The sequence below is a fragment of the Bacillus rossius genome (genome assembly GCF_032445375.1).
Source record: "Bacillus rossius redtenbacheri isolate Brsri chromosome 9 unlocalized genomic scaffold, Brsri_v3 Brsri_v3_scf9_2, whole genome shotgun sequence".
Lineage (NCBI taxonomy): Eukaryota > Metazoa > Arthropoda > Insecta > Phasmatodea > Bacillidae > Bacillus > Bacillus rossius.
The window spans coordinates 39,998,932-40,019,971 of NW_026962013.1; the positions used below are offsets into that span (position 1 = coordinate 39,998,932).

General features: G+C 39.6%; 1 protein-coding gene across 1 annotated transcript in view; it reads right to left on the reverse strand.

Annotated features, from left to right (window-relative positions):
• Positions 1 to 21,040, reverse strand: part of LOC134542909 (probable ribonuclease ZC3H12D) — a 78,071-nt gene that overhangs the window by 15,698 nt on the left and 41,333 nt on the right. Inside the window, exons 3-4 of the mRNA XM_063387495.1 lie at positions 10,842 to 10,975; positions 7,699 to 7,970 (exon numbers count right to left, since the gene is read on the reverse strand). Of these exons, the coding sequence (XP_063243565.1) occupies positions 7,699 to 7,970; positions 10,842 to 10,975 (406 nt within the window). The remainder of the gene's footprint in view (positions 1 to 7,698; positions 7,971 to 10,841; positions 10,976 to 21,040) is intronic.

A 21,040-nucleotide genomic window follows, 5' to 3' on the forward strand; every position in this document is an offset into this window, starting at 1 on the left:
TATTTATATTTCTTTGTTTATTTTAATGTAGCTATACTAACCTAACTAACCGTCCATAGTGTTTTAAAGTGTTTTAATGTAGCTAACCTAACCGACCACTTTTAAAATTTGAATTCATTTTTCCTGCGCAAAAATAAAACAAATACCGAAGTTGGACGAAGGTGAATTGTTCGGGTGTAATCGGGAAGGAACTGAACTTGATGTACAGCTTAAACTTCTGGGCGGGTAAACTAGCATATCGGGAAAATCGCGTACTTTTAAACTGTACACAAGAGTTCTATTATCGAACTGTTGTTCGTTCAGAACGATGGGACAATGAGTACAAGTCTCCACACTGCCGGGTGTTCTAATTCCGAAACGTCACCAGCGACATTACCATTTTTACAGCGATACTCCGACACAACAGGATGTACCGTCTATACATTCTCGGAACTTATTTCTTTTAAAAAGCCAGCATGAAGACACACAGAACAGCTGGTCTTTTTTTTTTTGTGGTTGAAAGAACACTAATTTTTGTGTGATTGCAGTAAGAATTATTAAGTATATGTTACAACATTCTGAGAATGATCACAGGGATTCGCAAAGCAACCTCGTAATTAAGGTCCGCGGGAATTCACCGCAACTGTTGTATCCGGAATAAGAAACTACAACAGGGTTGGCACAAAACCGCTATTTCTGTAAACGCCGTCAATAAACGTCGCATGAATCACAAAAGCCGTATCGTGACTCGGCACTTGGCATGATCATCAGCTCAAGGTCCCCAGCTGATACCCACCCGGAACACGATAAGAATACAGGCGCACACGAGCAGTTAAGTCTAGGCAGGTTACGTTCGACAAATTAAAGAGTTCTACAGAATACAATATTGATATAAACTTTGAATTCAAAATATTAATGTGCTTCCAGACGGACACAAACGGCAGTTAAGGGAGAGATGTAGGAAACAAAGGACGCCATCTTGATGACAAGAGTTTTTGAACTTTTTTTATCTTGTTAAAATTTTCACAATTTTGGCTTCGTTACAGCGTAGCATGAAAGTTTATGGAATGCCTGAAGTTAACAGTAACTGACTGCTGCAAAGAGTTACGCTTGTGAAGTCACTGGAGGTACGTATTGATTTTTTTTTTTGGGAATGACTACAACTATAACAACACAGTCAAAATACAGTATGGTGTGGTCTTTTAAAATTTCTTAATACAGCTGGACTCGAAGACCGTCGTAATATATATTTCTACTTGGTTTCTGCCAACTGTCTCACGCTATGCACTTATAAATGACTAAAACTCTAACATATTTATTTAAATAACTTTTTTTTAGAATCCCCGTGCAATCCTCTGTCTCAGACAATTTTTTTTATATCAGAAGTAAGTTTTTTTTACGGAAGCATCCAAACAAATAAACAAAATAAGAACAATTTCAAAATAAAAGCTATGCTTTTCAGACATTTTTGAGGTTACAATTTCATTCGTCCTTACGTCTAAAGTTAAAGCGGATGGAATGTTTCGGGCCATCTGATTGGCTGTATGTCACGTGATTGACGGACCGAGGCCAATTTTAAATATTGAAAATTAAAAAAATTATTAATTAATGATAACTATTGTTATGGGTTAAAAAAAAGTTGAGACCAAGGTGGCGACTACCTGTTCCTATCGCTCCCCCTCAACTGTTTTCGATTGCAAGAGGAGGGGGAGAAATGCAGGAGCTGGGTCTGGGTCTGCGTGGTCCAACTACTAGTCACGTTTCAGCTACTAATTATAAAGTCGTCTCCGCGGCAGTGTTGCCAGTCTTCCTGGTGAGAAAAAACACACTTGAATTCGGAAACGTCTCACTTCAGCTGGGTAATGCGTAAATTTTTATTCGAATAGTTTTAAAAATTTGCCTACAGCCGATCTTAATACATACACAGTTCTCTGACGTGTCTCTTTCAGGGTTGCTACTAGCTGGAAATTCCAAAATTCCTTGACGTTTACAGCTTTTCCAGATCTGAATAGAAGAGTTTCCTTGATCTTACAGGCACACATTATCCCGTGGCTCACTTGGTGCTGCTTTTAGGAGGAAAAATACGTTGTGTGCTTTCAATGCGTCACATTAGCAAAATTAACGCCATTTTAGATAAATACACGTGTTTGTATACAATTGCTATATATTCACCTAAATCTATCGACTGAATGCTATCGAACTTTTATGTAATCATCCGGAAATATGTTCAGGCCCTTCGTATAGTGTTTAAAGTGAAAAGACCAGGAAAAGGAAAATAACGAAATTTCGTGATTAGTAAACGTTTGAGTAGTTTTTGAGGCGCCTGAACGTTGGCGGGAATTGAATTTTCGGTTAAATTTTCCCTCCACAAGAAATAATTTCAAATATATTGTGATTTCCCTGACCTTTCCAGGTATTTCCTGATGGAAACCAGCACCGGCACCAGAAAATAACCCGAAATTTTCATGTCTATAAAAATGAGTTTTTTTTACAACGACCACAACAAACTTACAAATGTCAAAGATTCCATATTATGACTATTGGAACAAAAAAAATTTCTGTAACTCATTTCCAAATCCCGCCGATGACTCTCCCCGCCCCCCTTTTTTCCCCAACCAAAATAACTTCCACAGCACCTTAAAAAAAACTAGGACACATAAAAGTAATCTAATCTAAGCGCATCTGACACCATTTAACTATTTTGTCAAATGTATTATTTTAAATTATCAGTGATGTTGCGCGGTAATTTTTTTAAAGCTGTAATCAACCCCTCACAAAAAATTAAATGAAACATTTTTATAATGACTTTTCCAAGACTACAGAAATGTATTAAAATATCTATATTTTCGAACTTGCCATTGACTGAAAGTACGTATTCCACACCACCCTAAAAGGTGTTCGACGCTGCTGCGTCCACGATCTGGCAACACTGGCCCCGCGGTGTTATCTAAAACGAGAGCGACCGCGAGGAAATACACAAGGCTAGGAGAACACACACAGAGGGGGGAGAGAGGGTAGAGAGACGAAAGTAGGGAGGGGAGGAGAGTGAGAAATAACGGTTTTATCGGGGTCTGGCGGCCGGACTCGTGGCGCGGCGGGTTTCCGACCCGGATGTGCGCTCGTCGCTCGGCGAGAGACAGAGAGCGCGCGGCACGCACGCGAGCTACGGCGACTACAAAAAAAAAAATCTCTTTCCGCACAGCCTGTAGGCGTAGGTAGATTTCGAAGTACACATTTATTTGAAAATATTTTGGAAACTTCTATAAACTCATGGGACATTTTAATGTAGAAAATCTACAAATTCGTCATGTAAATTAAATATGAATACAAAGAGTGTTATTGACACAAACTTTAAGGCTCGATCTAACACTATGTTTATTTTTTCATTAAGTTTATTTGATTTTTTAACTCGATACCTCTCTTGCATTTGCTGTTCTTAAACAAATATTTTCAACAGATATATTCACTTAGTGTAATGCAAGTGTAAAAAGGCGTGCAAGTGATGATAAAGACTTACGCGAACTTTTACACCCACTATATTACACTAAGTGAATATATGTCAAAGGTTTTTGTGGCACAACAGATGAAAGGGATGTATCGAAATAAATTTAAAAAATTGCCCTTAAATATAACTGATGACGAAAAAATAAAAATGAACGTGGCGTACGAGAATGAACCTTAGTTGCAGCTAAAAGCCATATTTATCTTAAAACACACGCATATTTGCGTTATTCCAATGAAACCTGTTAAATGGTGCAGTTTTTTTTTAGTCAAAGGATATGTATTTAATAAACCACTAATCAGTATTACCGCATTGGAATGCATCATAATTAAAACCTAGCAAACCACAAAGAGACGAACTAATTCCAACATGTTCTGAGCCGAAGGAAAAAAAAAGGAGGGGGTGAAACCAGCTGTAAACTTCTGTTCAACAAGAACTGCAAATTGTTTTTCAAACAGGAGAAAACGACTATGATTATAGGGTCAGAAAAAAACAAATAACTACGAGATGACACCACACTTAAATAAACTGATGGTTAAATAAACTAACCAAAATTGCTTTTATCGTTGATATAATATGTCTTAAATTTCTATCAATAAAACAATATGATTTTTAATAGATTTTTTATTACTAGCACCCCACGCTTTTAGTTATACAGAGTTGTGGTGCATTATTTGGCTGTTAGACAAAACAAAAAAGATTTTTTTTTTTAATTTTATGTTGTTCAACGATAAAAGTTTTTTAACTATAAGATTTATTAGTCTCAAAATAAAATAAAAATATTGAACGTGAATAATTGAAACAAAATTTAAAATTAAAATATTTTTTTACAATAAACTTAAAATTAGCCAATCTTCACTTAATATAGTAATTTCAGCTAATGCATCACCATTACATGGAACTTTTCTTGTTATCTTAGAGCAATCAAGTTGTTCTACTTGGAGACCAGTGACTAAGCGATTAAAAGCCTGTTCGACAACAAAGATACGCACGCGATCCAAAATAAACTACATAATCAGCCTTGCATTTTATGCACTGTAGATGCCCAACTCAGTATTAATAGCAAAATTCGCCTTTCAGTAGTACCATAGCTGTATTTCGCTGGAAACTGAATGACTATTGGTTTAATTATATGTATGTACACTATCTGTGGCGGAATCAACACGGACTGATGGAATGTTTGTATCATACACTTGATAGCGTCAGAAGAGTGGCCAGATAATTTCAGATATAGTACTCATATTGCCATTAACGAACCCCGGGCACAATTTCTTTCCACCATAACCCGACTTTGGAAACACTTTAAATCGAAAAGAATATATTTTCAAAATTTTGGGACATTATCCCCCCCCCTTTTTTTTTTTTCAACCCGGGCACATTTTCCACCATAACCCGACCTTTTGGATCGGAACCACCCCAAATCAAAAAAAAAAATTTACGTTTTTAAAATTTTCGAAATTTTGGGTCTTTAACCCTGTAACAGTCGACCCCCGGGGCAAATTCCCACCATGCCCAGACCGAATACACAAAAAGCCTGGTTATTACCCATAGTTCGAAATTAGTGTTTTTTTTCTACCCGCTGACCCCACGCCCCCTTAACACAAAGGTCTTATGTTATATTGTATGGTCAGAGGTTCTTTATATCTTATATGTATGCAAAATTCCAACACATTCGGACGTCGAAAAGTGAGTAAATAATGAATGGAAAGATTTAATTGCACATTCCATTCACACATACAGGCGAAGCTAATAAAAGCGTGGTAAAAAGGCTTGCTTGAGGGAAATTAGTAATGAGTGGCGGTTGCAAAATTCGTTTATTATTTGGAGCGACGTTGGAATGCACACCATTATAGACTTGGAACTGCGTTCTCATTGGATAATAGGCAGTTTCGTCACGCCCCGAATGACAAGAAAACAAACGACATTACAGAATTCAAACGACCCGGACATATGCAATCCGGCCGGAAGGTACAGTGTGGCAGCGGCCAATGGACAACAGACGCCAAGACTTGTGTGTGTACAAGGTTGTGGAGTTCATCCTGGGCCCAGGATGTAAACGATTATTTTGCAGGTTTCTAGTTTCGAGGGCCGAGATCAGCCGTGGACAGCAGCACCAGGAGATAAGCCTGTCAACAGAAGCGCAGGCTCCTCGAAGTCCTTCAATGGCGAGCCTCCCACGGAAGAAAAGAGGATGTAAAGGAGGGAGGGGGGAGGAGGAGTGGGATGAACCCGGAGACAGTTGCAGCGGCGACCTTCACGCCGCCAGTGCAGGTCTAGGCAGTGTGTAAATATTTGTGCAAAATACCACCAGTCGCTCCGGCAACAACATTTATGCACGGTTCATGGCAGCCAAGTTGAGCACTTGTCGAGTTATTGCTAAGAGAGCCAGCCCTCTTTCAACTGGGAAATGTGTTCAAAAACAAATAAAAAAATGTTATCTTCCTACAAGCGCGATGCTTCATTCAGAGTTTCAAAGTTTTAATTTTATTTTGCAATTTGCAGTTATGCAAAGTTGAAAAGTTTCTTTTATCAAACGTTGTATTAAACTTTAAATTTTCAGTAATTTAAACCATAAATATGTATCCTTACTTTGTACGATAGCCACTCCCGAAAAAAAAATTATATATATATATATATATACATATATACATATATTCGGAACCACCCCTGTGTCCTGATAATTTGTTAGTTACAACAAGCATGAAACATAATGTTCTACTCTTTTTTTTCGTACATACGCCATCGCTGGTTTACACTGTATGTCACAGAAAATGATAACGGAGAAAGAGAGAAAATACACGAACATACAGGAAACAAGCCAAAAACTGCCAAAGTCAAAAGTTAAATGCAAAAATTGCACAATAAAACTCTGTGGAAGGAATCAGTACGAAAAATATCACAACACAAGATGAACACAGTATGCTTCCTAAGCATAGTCTCATCGCTATGTTGTCCAGATTATCTGATTAATATCACCGTTAGGTTTGTTAGTCGCTATGTTTTCCCAAAGTCGTATTTTGTGTCTTTCTGACTAATTTCTTTCACGGAATTCTCTGTGCTGTCTATTAATTTTTGGCATTTGCTGTTTTTAGCTTCTGTTCTGTGAATTTTACCAGTAACTCGTCAACGAGAGAAAAAAAAAAAAACTTGGCTCGTGTGTGTTATTACAAGCAAAGCGAATCGCTTACTGGCTCACAGATGGTCTTCGGGGAAAGTTATATTTTTAATTCTTAAATGGCGCTGTTTATATATATTTTTATTGACTTAAAAATAAAGAAAACAAATTAAAAACAATAACAAACAATTTAAAAACAATTACAAACAAATTAAAAACAATTACAAACAAATTAAAAACAACAGCGAGAGACGTAATCGCGTCCCGTCTGCAGCCATTCGCATCCCGACGCGACGCGGTCCTACGAAGGCTTTTCGACGACATCCCTCCGCTCGCGGGTGGCCAAACCGATTTCTCTTCCTCCTCCAGCAAGGCGAGACTGCCGTTGAAACGAAAGCGCCGGTGAAAACTTACCGCGAGGCGAAACTATCATCACACGATCTCCCTTCCGGCATGGTTGAAACCCCTCCTAAACGCATTTCGAGTTTTCCCTAACCCGGACCAAACCTCAGCCCAATCTTGTTTAAAATTAGGTTGCGTAAAAAAAAATCCACACGAGCCGTCTGCACACGTAGCTACTCGCTGGAAACCGATTGGTGACGCGAGTTCCAAGCCAATGTGTTAGTAATTAAGTTTGTGAATCAACTCCAGAGGGCTTCACCCTGCTGGCCGCGTGGTGGTTCACCCGGAGTTGCTGAATACTGCTGGTCGCCAAAAATTCCCGCCACAGACATTCCACTCGATGGAGGACGACGAACTTCCTTTTTAGAAGTATATTTCAGCTAAGGTCAACCTTTTACTTGATCGCATCCGAAAGTCATTCCTGCAACAAATGTATTGCATCTGTACCAACAGAAAATGTTTAAGGGGAAGAGATGTCACAAAATTTGGCAATAGCCGATGGACAATACACCGACGTATTTGTGTGCAACTGTGCAGAGTTCAGTCTGGTACAGGTTTCTAGTTACTAACTAAAAGGAAAACTCTCGGAAGCTATTGAAAATGGTCTGATCAGCTGGTTGTCAAGGATAGGTCACACCAGAGAGGTTTCCGCCGAGTAGCCCCACGCGCAGCACTTGACGGAGAGACGCGAGAGAGGCACCTTGTCGTCGACGGAGGCGGCCCGGCCCATGAGGCCACGCGTGCAGACGTCCTCCAGCGCGCAGGACGCGTCCAGGACAGTCATGACGCGCGCGTCCACGCGAGGGGAGATGACCGGCTCTCTCGGCGCGCGCGCACCACCGCTCGCCGTCGCGTCAGGCACTGAACTGGCGCTGGCGGGGCGGGAGAGTGCCACGGCGCATGCGCGGGGGAGGGGGAGCCCGGCCAATGGCGGAGCGCCGCCGGCCAAGATCCGGGAGAGCGCCCCGCCACCTGCCGGGCCGGTGACCCGGTTACCGCCGCCGCGGGGACCCAGCTGACTCGTGATGTCACTTCCGGGTGTGAAGGCCTACCGGAGCGCAGGCGCCCGCCATTCATGCAGTCGCCCGCTCGTGTGTCGGAATAAATAAAACCCAAGATTTCCCGAGTATTTTAAATGTCGCTACCTAACCCGACCATCCTTTAATCTTAGTTATGATCACCTAGACGTACCTTTTAGTTGCCACTCGCTGCTAGCTAGCCATCGCTACGTGATTACAGCTAACTACTTGCTCACCACTGCCGTGCTTTGACTGGTCCCTTACAATCTCGAATAACAGCTAAATATCAACTAAAAGCAATTGGTGAACGCCAATTAAGAAAAAAATGTCCCCACTAAATATTTTCTGAGCCAGTAAGCGAAATTGAATAGTTTTGTGTAATAAACGACAGATGAGTTGAAGATACGCTCACGAGTTCATACACAGACTCGTCCAATCTAGTCAAGGCTTGAAAATGGAACAATGGACTAAAGAAAAGATACTTCTGGTAAATTTGGGTTCTACATCAGTCAGCGAGATGATTGCTTCCGGAACTAGCGGCGAGTGGCCTCTTGTAAAACAAGTTGCCTGCATGTCACCCTCATGGAAAAAGCTGGAGGGATTAGGGTGGTTGGTCATTAAAAACCGTCACATTCATTCATTTACTTTTTTTTTGCTAGTTCCACATATTTACGAATAAATAATTGGAAACTAGGACAATATAAGTAAAATAATCTGCAATGTTTATTTAGTGAAACATCCGTAAAATGTGCAAGAAAACCAAAATTAAAATGTGAAAATGAATTTTTTTTGCCACCTAAATAACTACTGTTCGATTACTTTAAAAGATTTTCATCCTGTGATGCTTATATGCTGAATTACTTATATTACTAAAATTCAAATCACAATTATATTTGTTTACAATAAATTTGTAAACTTACACGTTTTCTTTGTGAAAATCGCTACCAAATCGTGTTTCACAAATATATAAAATATTATAATTCTAATGATACGTTACTCGTCAGGAAAAAGCTCCTACAGGTCGAGAAAAAAAATTTTTTGTGTGAAAAATTGACAGCCAAAGTGAATAATAACATTCCTCTTTGCGTCACGCAATCAAGAGAAAGAACACAGCACAGCAGCTGGTCTACAAATAATGCCCGACAACTGCATTGTTTTTGTCCCTCAATCAAAACTTCACTTCTGCGTATTTCGTGACAAGTTGCTGACAAGTACTTGATGCCAACAAATTTACAGGAGGTTATTCAACTGACATTTTGGTGGATAAGGTATAAAGAAATTAATTACATTTTGATTCAGTGACGACAAAAAAAAAGTCTTGAATTTCAGTGAAATAAAATGCATGCATATCCACCATAAAAATTAGCCTTTTTTCCCCAAGATAAAAATTTATGCGAAGACAGTAAGGAACAAAAATGTTTCATAAAATAATAAACCTTTGCTGTAAATAGCCAAGAGCAAATGACGGAACCCTACACCAACAATGTTAATAATTTTTACAGCACATTCTAAATGGCGCCTATAAAAAAAAACTCATGTTCGGTAATTTATTTCCAAGGCAACACGAAACCTCATCTTTTAACAGCCAACTTGTTTAAGAAGCTGTAAAACACAAACTAAAAGACTGTGCACATTGGCGTTGTTGTTATTCAAGTATAATAAAGTGTTTAAATCTTCTTTATTCTTTCAATGTAAGTTGGTTCACTATGGAGTAGTGAGGGCCAATTTCATTCTAGTTTGTATTCTTACTTGATACATTATATATTACTCTATGAACTACATAACTGAATACCATAAAAATTTAATTTGTACCTGAGGAATCAACAGCTTTCGAATTTTTAATACCTTAAAGAAATATGAAAAACAAATTTTTTGGCAAAGAACTGCAATGTACGAACATGAGTAAGATTGTTCTTTAGAAACTTTTGGTAGGATTTTTTGAGACTTTGTATTGATTTAATGATTGTTATCATATTTACAGTACATGCTAGGAATGACACCAAAATTTGCAAAACTCCTCAAGATATCTGAGTGGGGTCTGCTTACACTAATCCAGCTTACGAAAGCACTTACATGCAAGCATTCGAAATAAGTAACAATGCAATGTACCCATTGCAATGTTACAAGCTAAATAGGCCTACCTAACACAACAGGAAACATTCCTGACTTTTAATACGTACCTGAACCGCATAAAATGTCAAAATTAAGAACATGCATTACAAAACGTGGTTTGAACTTGGATAACTTCAAGGACTATTTCTTCTGCAGTCACAAACAAATGTTCATTGATACTATCACACACATTTGAAGAGAAACTGATCAATCTCAATACAGAAGTTATTTAGACTACTGTGATATACTAAATTAAGAGATTAATTCTTAATTGTTTTTCCCCAGACACAAATTGTTATTCTAAAGCCTCAGCTTCAGCCACGTTGTTGGGTTATTATTTTTAGCTATTGAAAATTCCAGATGAATAACAAGCAATGCTTCAAAGATTGGAGCATTGGTGACAGACGTGTAAACTCGTACTGCACAGGCACGAGGCTCTGGACTGGGGCGCAGTCTTCTCGTCGTTAATATGACAACTATGTAACTTTAGCAGTAACTATAACATTAGATGGCGGAGAAATGGGGATAAAGGTGTAACGCAAGGCCCTTGGGCGCTTACAAGAATCTTAACAGGGCGTTCCATTTCTATATTTAAAAAAATCTGAAAACACGTGTTTTAGCCCTTTCCACTGCCTCAAAATACAGTTTATAAACGAAATATACGGAAAACAGAACTATCAGCACATTACAGAGACACCTCGAAAGTGCTCACTTGCAAGCACCTGGCCCAGGGGTGGGGGGGCTCCCGGACCCGGCTCGCGAGAGGCGACGCCCCCTGGAAATGTCAAGAGCACGCCGGGGGACAGCAGTGGGACGCGGCGCGAGGAGGCGGCACGGAGGGAAAAGCTGGGTCAGGGGCGCGATACAGTTCTCCCGGATCTGATCCCGAAACGCGCGCTGCTGCGGCGACGGGAAAATGTGAAAGCCCCCCCCCCCCCCCCCTTCCCAATAGTAAAACACGCGCGCGTGCATCCAGCGCTTCGGGGACGCCGCGGGATGCTTTCTCCGGCCGGGAAACTCGGGAAGGCGGTGCGCCCCGGAGCGCCGCGCCGCCTGAAAGCGGTTGGCCCACTGGCCGACGTCAGCGGCACTGCGGACAATCCTCTTGCAGTAGGGACCCGACCGACTCGGAACTGCTTCGTGGACATACGCCGTTCATGGTTTGCACCGGATGTCATGGAGTAACCTCAAGAATGGACAGCAAAAATTAATACAACAAAACACCAGGAGAAAAATCCGACGAATGTCAAGTGTAGCATGCCTAGACAGCACAGAGAATCCCGTGGAAGGAATGTATCAGAAACAAATTATAACACAGGCGAACACAGTGGGCCGACGACTAGATGGTTGCAACAATAACAGTGACAACCCTGGACAACACGATGATAAACAGTTATTCTGACAATGTATAGCGTCAGCATAGACTAACACAGTATGCATTATAAGACAAAACAGTTGAGACGTTTCGGGAACTGACATCTGCTCCCGTCATAATGCACAGACAAGACAGCAGAACAAACGCTTTACGATTAGAAGTTTTTTTTTTATTTCCATCGCGTCGCGGGCGTGATATAAAATACTTGTTAGAATGGTAAAAATCTCTGAAAATTTGGTTTACAAGCAATGTTTTTTTTTTTTTTTTAATTAAATTTGAAACGAACGTATTCATTTCAAACACGCCGATTAAAAGAACTTTTAAACGTAGATGACTGACGCTCGTGTGGTCCACAAGTAACGGCCAGAAATATTTTATAAATAACAGTTTATTTTCGTTTGTTGCTCGGGTGAAAACCGCATGTTCAGAATAACGCGACATTCATCTATATCTTCGTGTCTGACGCGCTTTTGGTATTCCAGCATTAAGTGTGTATAATTAAAGTATTTTACAGGTTTGTAACTTTTTTTCTATGTGGCTTGTTTATAGATAACTTCTCCAGTAGCGAACTACCTATACATACAATATTAAAAAAGTTTTACAGCGATTATAGGTTAGGTTTACATTAAAATAAATACTCGTTTGCATTTTCGGGACATATCCTTGACGCTGATTGGTACGAAACGTATTATTGCGTTTTTATACGTACCACAGATATTGGAAACTCAAAATTCTCTACGGCGCAACCCAGCCAGCTATACCTCTGTGTTCACTCTACGGGACCAGAGTTAGGACCTTTCTGCAATAGCAGTAAACGGAGACGGATCAAGTAAACGGAGACGGATTAAGTAAACGGAGATGGATCTCCCGGAACATTTAACTATCCCGTCTGCAGCTTCCACAATGCGCGGAAACGTTACAAATGGCAACCAATGATATCGCACTTCCAAGGTCATGAAATAATTATTTAATTAAAAAAATATATTCTTCCGAGATCACAGCACCACGCAAATTTACGCATATAATATAAATAAACGATAAAGTAACAATATAGCACTACATACTATTGTAATTGAAAACAATTTTTTAACGTATTTAGAATACAAACATACATGGCTACCGCCGCAGCTAATCATTTATCTTATATTGGTCACACGGAGCAACAATCCATACGGGTACGTCTCCGCCTGCGTGCTGTCGTAGAAACTCTGTTCCGTGAGATCCGTATATGTTCAAGTGATCCGTCTCCGTTTCCGTGTCATTGTAGAACGGGCCTAATGACAGGTATTCGCTGCGCGTGCAAGCTGCAAATTGGGACACTTTTCATACTCAACACTGAACGGCATGTTTGGTAATGTGAGGTATTCCACCGTCATCGGTGGCTGAAACCTTACATCAATTAGCAACTGCAATATTTGTTTTTTAAACACAAACAACCAAATTACATATTCGAATACTAATTTATCAACATGAGAAACCGCTATGTTTTATTTAATTTGAAAATAAATATATGTACTTTTGTCACGGGTCGGACAAAATAATCAGGTCCATACTCCAATTCTTGTCTAAATCTAAAACGCTCCGCAGACGTCCGTTTCACCCATCGTCCGGAAAATTAACAATACAAGCATGCCTGGTGTGAAGTGTGATTTTGCATTCGAGCGTGTTAACTAGTACAAACGAGTAATATTGTGAAGAAATCATCATAAGTTTAAGTTTTGTTATTAAATTTAACTTCTAGTGCCAGGTATGTTACTGGTGAACGGCATTATGAGCCCAGTTTCGAGTGACAAGTATCCCATTACTTGATAAGTCACAGGTGGGACATTATTTAACAGTTAAAATCTCTGAAGTTGCTTCACTTCAGGGTTGTAGCCGCGTCCAAGGCGAATGGTGATTGATATATTCGCCCTGGACACGGCTACAACCCAGAAGCCAAGCTACTTCAGACAGCGGCCGCGAAATCCTGCGATCTTTTATTAAGATCTCTGCTGATTAACCATTACCAGGAATAAACGGACACACTTAAAAGTACTATACATAAACACCACATAATTGCTGCGGTTCGGATTTACTGTTATAGGGGGGAAAAAACTGACTTTTTACAGCTCATTTTATTTTCAGGAAGTCGCAAGGTAACGGCCGGAGTGACAAACCAGATAATTTTTTTTTAAAAGTTCAAATTCAAACACTCCCATTTCTTTTAATTGATTTGTTGGTGTACAACGCACTTGCCCGGTCATGAAAAAAAAAAAAAAACTTATTTTACAAAACTAAAGTTTTTAATCCACTAATCAAATCGATACAATTTTTTTTTTACGGGAAGTTCAGTGAATTCACGGGAAAGTTGGGAATTTTTACGTAGGTTCCTAATTTTTTTTTTAACCAGCACTTCGTAATTTTTAAGGAATAATTTTTCCGCCAGGGTACACACCCGAAGGTCAGCTCAGACTGCAGGCAGACTGGTCGCTCGAAGGCGCCGACGAAGAAGGTAGGGCAAACGCCGAGGGGAAGAAGCGGTGAGAGAAAAGATGGGAAGGGAAGGGAGAGGGACTCGCACGTCACGCGGTGACGTCACGAGCGCTCCCCACGGCGGCTCCGAGGTCACGCAGGAAAACGCACGCCAGCGGCTAAAACGTCACGCGCCACTCATTTCCCACGTCCCGTACCCGTGGAGCGAGTTCACAGGACGTGTTCCGTTTAAAACTTTTCTGCTTATTTGTCATCGAATGCAGCACTATTGAAACATAATGGCCGAATGGGTACAAGTGACGCACAAGTGGAGATTCCATTCGGGGAATTCCCCGCTGCGTCTGTGAAAACTCGTTCAATGCGTGTCAGTCAGCCAGTCGTCATATCTGTAACGCATAAACAGATTTTATTGTGTTCAATATGAATTTACATCAAAACTTTTGCAGTGCATGCGTTTAGCGGCATGCCGACAAGACGAAACGAACGTGACAGCAGGAAAATCGTTTGTGGGATTGAAGTTCACCGATAAAAATGTTGTAAGTCATCGTATAAATCAAGAAATTGATAAGCTGCGGCATGACACGGTTCAGAGGAAAACACAAACCATGTTGTCTTTTATCAGCAAGGTATGTATAAAGGTTCAATGTCATTGTTATCAGTGGAAATTCTTTAATTTTTGACCAAAAAATTCCGAAAAAAGTTCAAAAAATTAAAAAATTGTTTACTTCAAAATTTTAGTTATGCAATATATAATAGTCCTCAGTTCTATTCCCGGCGCGAATAAACATGTAACTTATGTATAAAAACTTTTCAGGGATCTGTCAAAACGAAAATAATTTTTTTTTTGTGTTTGCACACAATACATACTAAATAAATAACAAATCAAATTAGCGATTTGCCACTGTAATTTTATAATTTTACAAATTTAGATTACAGGGGAAAGGTTTTTCGTCTAGTAATGTAAATGTAGATCGGGCTAGGACCTTGAGGCATCTTCTGCTGAAAACATCTTTTAACTTCTGCACTTACTGATCTTGAGCCCATAGATGATAATGAAGAGGGTCCTTCTGGTAAGTGAATTTGTTTCTTGGTACATTTGTACATCAACGTTTAATGAAGGGTGACTGGCTGAAGTAACTATGTAACATTTTCTCGTCACAAAAAAATAATACCAGTATCTTAATTTTTCATTTAATTAATTACATGTTCTATGTTGAAGAGGGCACCTCGTTCAATTGTTCCCAAACTCCACACTCCGGTCCAAAATGTGCTCAAGGAGAAAATTTCTCATCTTCGTACGAAACTTGATCTTACAGAGCGTCACAAAATTTCTTTAATTGCTGACGGCATCGAACATAAAATTGTAGTAGAGCTACGACGGAAAATTGAGCATTGTGAAATCAAAACTCTTAAAAAAATTGCAGAATACTTATTAAAAAAAACACCAGGAATGTCATAAAACTAAACTACAAGAATTTTACTCTCAGAATCAGGGAGCAGAAACATCACTGAAACTACGATCTGCTCCTGGACGTACGCGCTTGGAGGAGCAGCAATCCGATCTCCTAAAGACCATAACAAACATAGATCTGTTCGGTGCTTCTGCCGTAGAACAGCGACGGCGTGAAGCTGATCGCACCTGCCACACCCTAGCTCCTAGCTGATCTACACGCGAAGCTCTTAGAACTCGGATCAAATGCATCTAGAAGTGGCACATAAAATTCGTTTGCTCCCCAGGAAAAGCAACACAACCGAGTCGAAGATGCATGTTCCGTTCCCGTGAAGCTCAGTCGCCCAGAAGCCGATCACCGTAAGGCACACCCACACCATAATTTTTATCTCTCTTCAATAAGGTCACTGGAGACAGTCGCTTCAGTTCTCGGTCCAGATAAAGGGACTTATTTATCTCAGGATGATAAAGCGCGTGTCCCCATTGGACCATCAGTCTATCAGCAACTAATTAACAGGCACCATTGCTCATGCACGTAGAGTATAAAGTTCCCCTGCCAAATCGCACGACTTCGTGATTGCTTCTCAACATAAATTAATTCCGCGTGTGTAATCTATCTGTGAAATTAACCCAATTGATATATGCTGCCCTGAAGCTGTTACAGTGGGCCGACGTCCATTGCTATCCGCGGTGCCAAACTCTCTTCGTCCACGGCGACAACTCACGCTGATGATTTAAGTAGGCTAGTGTCTTGTTAAACTTTTAAAGCATCTGCGAAGTACAATCAAGGCAAAGTAAAGCCTATTCTTATTACTTATTGTAATGGTGGGCCGCATGAAAATCCGCGCTAACGTAAGTGATCGCACACGCGGTAAATTATTTTAAAGAGTACGACTTAGACGGCATATGTTTTTAAGTGACCAATGCTCCAGGGTGAGGTGCTTTCAACAGAGCAGAAAGGCAAATGCTCATTTTAGCCGAGAACTGACAGGCCCGATTCTTCCTCATGACTTTTATGGATCACACTTTAATTTTGACAGCGGTAGAACTACCAATCCCACCTCGGAACTTCCATAAAGCAGGCGGGGTTCTGGCCGAAGTACGGAGCTCGATATTAATGAAGACGGAGCCTTGCGAACTCGGTGGGACGTCGTTCGCACCGTTCCTGATTCGTCAGTGCCTTGCGGTATATCCCAACAATGCGGGACATTCCCAGATGCCGCACGATTACTACTGCCCCTCTAATTTGGTGAATGATCACAAACTATCCATAACAGATGCTGCAAGACGTGCGGCATCTACTTCGCTTCACGCGCGCGGAGCTGCAGAAACACAGGTCAGCAGGTCAGCGCTGCATGCAGTCAGGGTTCGACCATCGCGTGTAGTCACTCGCTCCTGTGCGCCGTGGGAGATAGGCTGGAGTAGACTCATGAGGATGTAGACACTTTTGATAACTGTCTTCCTACAATACCAAAAAACTTGGACGTCATGTGTCCAATCGTTAAATTAGAAAAAAAAAAAAACATAATGTCCATGGAGTGAGTGAAGAATTAGGGAAGGTGGTGTCGCAATCTATTTTTTTACTTTTGCTTAATTTAAATAAACCAATTATTTTTTCTCCTCTTATTCCAGCAGTATTAATGTTTAGGTATTTAGTGGTACGTAGCAAAATACACGAACACACATAAAAATAAATTTAGATATTTAAAAATAATCGGGTGAATCTTACCAAGAAAAACACCTCACGTAATTAATGGATGCCCTGGAAGATACGAGTGTGCATACCCTTTAAAATTTTCAAAAGTCACCCCTTCCGCTTTTTTTTTTTAATTTTCCATTAACTTATCGGCATGAAAGGGGAGGCTAAATAAGACGTAAGAGAAAAAAATAAATAAAGATGTAAGGTACAACTCACGAAAACATGCGCAAGTGTAGCTTTCGCAGTAGTCAGATCACTCGCTGACCACTAGGCGACCCGGGTTTGAGTCTCTGCGGGACCGAACCTGGATGTTTCGCACGTGGAGAACGTGCGGACTTTACAGTGAGCCTGTGCGTTTTCTCAGGGTAGTCCCCCTTCCCCACCCGTCGCGATTAAATTCATACCTTCAATGTGCTCCATTAGCATCTAACAACCTTTCGTCGTTTCTAAATACCTCGAAGTGGACGAGACGCAAGGCCTACTTGCTAAATGTATTGATTCTTCAGCTTTTAGTAGACAACAGTGAAATAATGCAAAATTTATTATAAAAAACTCCAATATGTTTATATAACTCTACGCGTTGGAATTTCATTAATGACTAGAACTATGCTGTTTCCCCTACCCCGGTGATGTGGCGTGGGAAATATAAATACACACACAAGTTTATATGCGAGACATTTTCAAAACATCAATGAGCAGTTAAAATTTCAGAAGACTTTCTCTGTTCATGGCTTGATGGAACAAACACAATATACAACATGATAGAACACATAATATGTTGATAGCCCATTCAATTATAGACACCCCACCGTACCGCACTACTATTAGAAACTAATTGGAAGTTACTAGAGAGAGCTCCAGCAGTTTGGTTCTTGAGTTAAAAGTTGTTAGAAACTCACAAATTTGGACTGCTGCCTTGACATAAGTCCGAAGGAGACGACAGTCATGTTTAGTGGCATGACCCACATACCGAGTTTGGAGTAAGCGGGTTCCGCAGACATGACATTTACACCTCACAACTTCTGAGGCCAGGCTCAATTTCCAAATAAGGCACAACGAAGTGTTCATGCGGCACGCCGCACAGTGGGGCAAACGACCGATTCCCGGACAAAACACAAAAAAAAAAAAAAAAAAAAAAAAAAAAAAAAAAAAAAAAAACTCGAAATTGTATATTTTGTGCTACGTATATTCAGGGCAACTAAAATCCACAGTAAACGGAGCGTTTGTTCCATCTGCATTCCTCGTGAGAAGCCTCCAAAGTGGCTCGATTAATCGATTCCATATGTTTGACTTAATAACGTCATCACCGAATAACAATCGCATGCTCGTTAGCGATCAATTAATTTTGCCACTATCAAAACGTTTATTCTGATGGTGAGACAGCTAAACACTGTAAATTTATACATTAAACGGGTTCTCATTTTTTCTTCTTCTATGAGGTAGAGTTCGGCATACAAATTAGTACATTCTTAGACTTCCAAAATTTGCCACACCAGGCCTAATTTTATTTTATATTAATATTCAGGAGAAAAAATCCACCTTGATAACAAAAACAAATGAGTAACTCGCGCGTCTTTGAGAACATCACCGGGCGAACAGGAGGGAAATAAAAGTACTTAACATTTAAAAATCACGATAAAAGTTGGTTCTACTGAATGTTTAAATAATTTACAAAATAATAATCGTGATCTATTAATCATTTAGTATCTTTAAAAAATTTTTTGTTACATTTCAACGAATTGCATTCGTGCGGGTTTTTTTAAATTTAAATTTTGATTTTGATTTTGCATAGTAGCTATATGAATCACCCAGACTAATAAGCGAGAACTGCAAAAATCACTAATTTTTTTGAGTTGTTTCTCATTAATGTAAAGCTGATTGGCTAACTACAATAAATCTTGGAAATGCTGCGCCGCTCCCATTACCAACAACGCAAGTTTTGAACGAATTATTCATCTGGCTGCGACAATGTCAAACAAAGTCACAGACATCAGACAGGCACGTTTAGCGAAGTGTCTCTTACATAAATCACACATTTAAACAGTTGAAATTAAAAACAGTAGGGACGTTTGCACATTTGAAATACACTATCAGCATATAAAATGTTCATAACTTGAATAAATATATAAACTCCATTGTGTGTCTGAGCCGAAACACAAAGAAAATCGGAACTTCGAAATGTATTTAATCACTTTAGCATGGACGGCCTATACCTATGGATGAACAGTTTAAAAAAAATTGGTTGTCTGTAAAGTCGGTTTACGGACGATAGTTTAACGTGTCAACGTTATAACAAAACATTGATGAAATTATTGCATACTTTTATGAATAAAATTGAATCATTTTTATTAAAAAATCACTATTTTGTATGGATACAAAGAATGAGTGAAATATCTACAATTTAATTGATAAATTTACTTTTATTTGCACTCATTAATTCAAAAATTTTTGTTACTTTAACGAACAGATTATTTTAACTATAACTTTTATACATGTTTGCTATTTAACTTCTTCCAATCTGTGTTATTCTGTTAAGGATAGGACGATGATAGGAAAAGTAGGAAACGAATGGGAGTGTTTCAAGTTTAATGTGCCTCGAAAGAGTCAAATCGATGGTTGTTCCAATCGAGTGGAAGAGAGATAGATGCGGCGCAAGCATACAATGAGAGTAACGGGACACATCGTAACGGGACAATGTGCATAACGGGACACTTTTTCGTGCGTGCAGCCGGCGTTCATCGATTTATTAGACGTTGTCACGTCAAAAAAAAAAACATACATAAATTTTTCCTACTCAAGAGGTCGCCCAGCGCAGGATTTTTAAAAGTAGCTGTTGTGAGCACAGGAAAAAAAAAAAAAAGGAAAACGTAAAGAAACTATAACTTCTGCTTCAATTACAGTCCTCACCTCGATTATAAATCTTTTAACAAGAAACCACAAAAGAATGAAGCCAAAAAATGTTATTTCCTTACTTGAAACTCCTTCCGTATATAACTTTTTGTTTTGTTTTAGTGGCAGCGACGTGAATGATAATGATTATTGTTATTACGATAAGATTATTTGAAGACTAATGTAATGAAAGCGAATGTATTTGTTCTTGACATAGTTTTTAATGTGTTTTTTTCTTCTAATCAAGCAGAGTTCTCCTTATATTTCAACTCATGTACCATGATCGACAGTATGATGATATTTAAATGAGTAATTTCTGCGTAGTGAACTGTGATAGTGTTTATTGTGCGAGGACAGAGGTTCGGTCACCCCAACAGCCCGGCGCGCTAACACAGGGGAACGTCTCTACTCGGACATCGTGTAACACTGCCTTGCGACTATCTTTCGAGGGCAGCTTAAGATGCACATGAAGTTCTGCCATTCCCGATTACACCCGAACAATTCACACCTTCGGCCAACCTCGGGTTTATTTATATATATTTATATTTCTCTGTTTATTTTAATGTAGCTATACTAACCTAACTAACCGTCCATAGTGTTCTAAAGTGTTTTAATGTAGCTAACCTAACCGACCACTTTTAATATTTGAATTCATTTTTCCTGCGCAAAAATAAAACAAATCCCGAAGTTGGCCGAAGGTGGTGTAATCGGGAATGGCAGAACTTTATGTGCATCTTAGGTCTCCCATCTTGGGACTCCACAGGGCACTGCACTAGGCACGGGCCGGTTCCCGAGATACACAATGAACGGCTCACTCAAGGGGGGGGGGGGGGGGGGGGAAGTATCCTAAATTATTTTACTTCTAATCTTTCGTGTTTTCGCACATGATTTTTTAAAATTAATTTATAATTAGGGATGGGCCTGTCAAATACTCACATACCATAACATCCTCAGTATTCTAAAGATTCGATATTCAGGGAAAAAGATTCAAAGACAACTATTAGAGGAAATGTAGAAAATTTAAAA